This window comes from Hydra vulgaris, chromosome 08 (assembly GCF_038396675.1).
Source record: "Hydra vulgaris chromosome 08, alternate assembly HydraT2T_AEP".
In the NCBI taxonomy this organism is placed as follows: Eukaryota; Metazoa; Cnidaria; class Hydrozoa; order Anthoathecata; family Hydridae; genus Hydra; species Hydra vulgaris.
Genome location: NC_088927.1, coordinates 66893515 through 66896595, shown reverse-complemented (window position 1 = coordinate 66896595; position 3081 = coordinate 66893515). Strand labels below are relative to the sequence as shown.

The 3081-nt window shown below is 27.8% G+C and overlaps 1 protein-coding gene across 1 annotated transcript; it reads right to left on the bottom strand.

Moving 5' to 3' along the window:
* Positions 1 to 330: 330 nt before the first annotated feature.
* On the bottom strand, positions 331 to 813 carry LOC136083548 (deoxyuridine 5'-triphosphate nucleotidohydrolase-like). Its single transcript, XM_065802952.1, has one exon. The coding sequence runs from the start codon at positions 811 to 813 to the stop codon at positions 331 to 333; it is 483 nt and encodes a 160-aa protein (XP_065659024.1).
* Positions 814 to 3081: the final 2268 nt, after the last annotated feature.

Genomic DNA, 3081 nt, shown 5'->3' with positions numbered 1-3081 from the left:
TAGAATCCATAAATAATTTTTCTCTACTACCACAATCAAGCTTAATTTGAGAAAAAATATCCAAATAACAATCTAGTTTATTTAAACTCATAACTTAAATTGCTTGCATAAAAAAACTCTTCATATCATTAACATCTTTGACCACATTACTAAATGAGTCTGTTTGATACATGTTAACATAAGCGAATATTCTTGATAAACGTCCATATTGTTTTTCATCATGTTGAAAATTACTATCCCAAGTAAAGCGTGTAGGCCAACAATCCATTTTTTATTAGTTTTCTAAAAAAAAATTTACCAAATATAACAAAAATATTTTACAAAAAAAATTTAATTTCCAGTAGAACCAAAACCACCCTTTCTCTCTACGTCTTTAATCATTGACATTTTCACTCCACGATAACAACACCCATTGAATTCTATTACGTTTTTGTCAGCTTTAAACATTTTCACAAATCCCATTTGAGCAATAGCATCTCCACGTTTAATCACATAATTTTCTTCAGAATGATTCATCAATAAGACTTTAATTTCCTCTTTATAATCAGCGTCTATTATTCCTGGAAAATTAAACACTACTACACCATATTTGTAAGCTATACCTGATTTTGAATATACCTGTCCTGCTAAATTTGAATCCATTTCATTGATATACACTCCAGTACTTATTAAAACACGTTGATATGGTTGAAGTATAACATCCTTTAAGCTTCTCAGATCAAAACAAGCACTCTCTTTTGTTTCATAAAAAGACCATTCATGAATATCTGTAATTTCGAGTGATTTCAACTCTTTATTTTCTTCCTTTTCCATTTTATCTATCTCGCTTTCTTGTCAAGAGGATGATTTGAACAAGTTTTTTTTCACACTTTTTATATAAAATAGTAGTCATAACAACATTATCTCTATCATTAAAACAGAATTAAAAGTATAAAGTACAAAGTTTAAAGTACATCACACCACATTGAACTTTAGACTCTTGATTAACATTTTTTTATAAAACTTGTTTAGTACTTGTTTTTTTTTAATCTCTCTTTTTAACTCAAACAGTATAAAAAGAGTTCATTTTCATTTAAAAGTTCATTAACAACACAACGAACAACAAAAAATGGCAGTTTGAAATTGTTTACTGCAATGATAACACCTATGTTAAATTTGCAGATTTAGCAGCTGCTACTTTGTGGTTAATTGAATTTAAAGAAGAAAAAAATGTGAAAGATGAACAATATTCTACTGTCCCTCTCAAACCGTTGGCAAAATTTAATTATTACAAAAAAGAATTGATTTACAAACCAAAAAATGAGGGCTGTGAAATCTTATTACCATGGAGATATAGAGAAATGTGTGATCTCAACAAAACAAATTATTTGTTTAGATCAGAGCTAAAAATAACGAAAGACGACAACACATTTAAATTGCCCAAAGGCGAAGTAACTAATAATGTGGTTTTTATATTTAATCATAACAAAATGACCAAAAAAGTATTGCAAACTTTAATGGTGAGTATGCAAGAAGCTTAAAACAAAGCCTATATGACAGTGGCTTACCCTAAAACTCGCATAATAAAAACCATTGAGTTTAACAATTTTGATATACGATTAGCAAAAGAAGAAGACGAAATTCATGCTACAGAATACGCAAGACTGATGGCTATAGAACCGTCTTTTCACAATTCGTTAATTAAAAATGGTGTTTCTCAAAATTTGAATCAAAAATTTGAAGAGAGCTTGTGTCGAGCTTGCTGAAATCGAAACAAAAAAAACTAAAGTCGAACTAGAAGTACCAGAAGAAGACAAAGAATAATTTTTTTTTTGTAATTTTTATGAAAATTTTTGTAATTTTTGAATTAAAAAACCTGTTTTAATATTAAAAAAACTTGTTTTTTTCTGATCTCTATTTCCTATGTAAAGGGTGAAAAAATAAATGCTAGTTCATTTTTGAAAGAGAAAATGATTAGGAAACACGACGAAAGTCTCATCAAAGCTGTTCAATTTTTTTATCCAGATAATGAATTACATCCTATGTTGTTTGAATTTCACCATTTAAATAACACGTATGAAGAATGGCAAGACATTATCTTTACGTAATTAAAATTTTTAACTTGGAATTGAACTTGGAAGAAGAAAAATACAACGGTTTGTATTATATCTTTATAGCTAAAGACTATGAAGATAAGCTTCATTTGTTTGAAAAACCTTCACGTCGTTATATGAATTTTGCAGAACAATCACCATCGTGGAGAACGAGCATGCTAGAAGTATGTCGCATGATAAACGATGATTTTTTAAATGTAACCAAAACAACAGTAGAAAAACAACACGAAGAATTAAAAAAACAACTAGAAGACTTTGTTAAAGTATATAAACTTTATTTCAAATCAAAAAACATGGAAAAAAAATGCACTTCATGGAAAAGCAAACTTAAACTAACATTAAAGTACTAATTTTTGTTTCCTTATCTATCTAACAAATGGGAGTATGATAACTTGAAGAAAAATTGTAAACTATTAAATTACGTTTATCCAGCTTGCATGGACCAACCGCCTTGCTTTTCGTTTGACGATAAAGTTTTTCATAATGGCTATTACACCCTATACACACCAGTTCCGATTTATGAATATTTTATACAAAAAAAAGTACATCAAGAAGGAGATAAAGTTTACATTTACAAAGCCTTTGAACGTTGCAATTTTCACGAAAAAAGTTTAATAGAAATGTTTCCCACAGGTCAATGGTTTTTTTTCTTTAAAAGAAATTTTAACATTTCAAAGATTTTATACAGAAAAAAGGACGATGTTTATAATTATGAAAACGACAAAATAGTATTGTTAAAAAGTATTGTTAAAAAAGATCATTACAATAAATATTATGTGACTGCGGAAGATGGATTATAAACAAGACGATTTTTTTTTTTTTTTTCCATATCAAAAAGTTGATATACAAGCTTTTTAATACGAAATATATTGTCAAAGCATTCACAAGTCTCTTTTTTAATATATAAAACATTTGATATTGTCTTTTATTAATTTAATAAAACTCGAGTATTCTTCAACATTTAATACTGTATAATCTTGCACGTCGA

What these genes read in the sequence shown, in the direction of transcription:
- LOC136083548 (XM_065802952.1), bottom strand. Translation starts at nt 813, where the DNA reads ATGGAAAAGGAAGAAAATAAAGAGTTGAAATCACTCGAAATTACAGAT.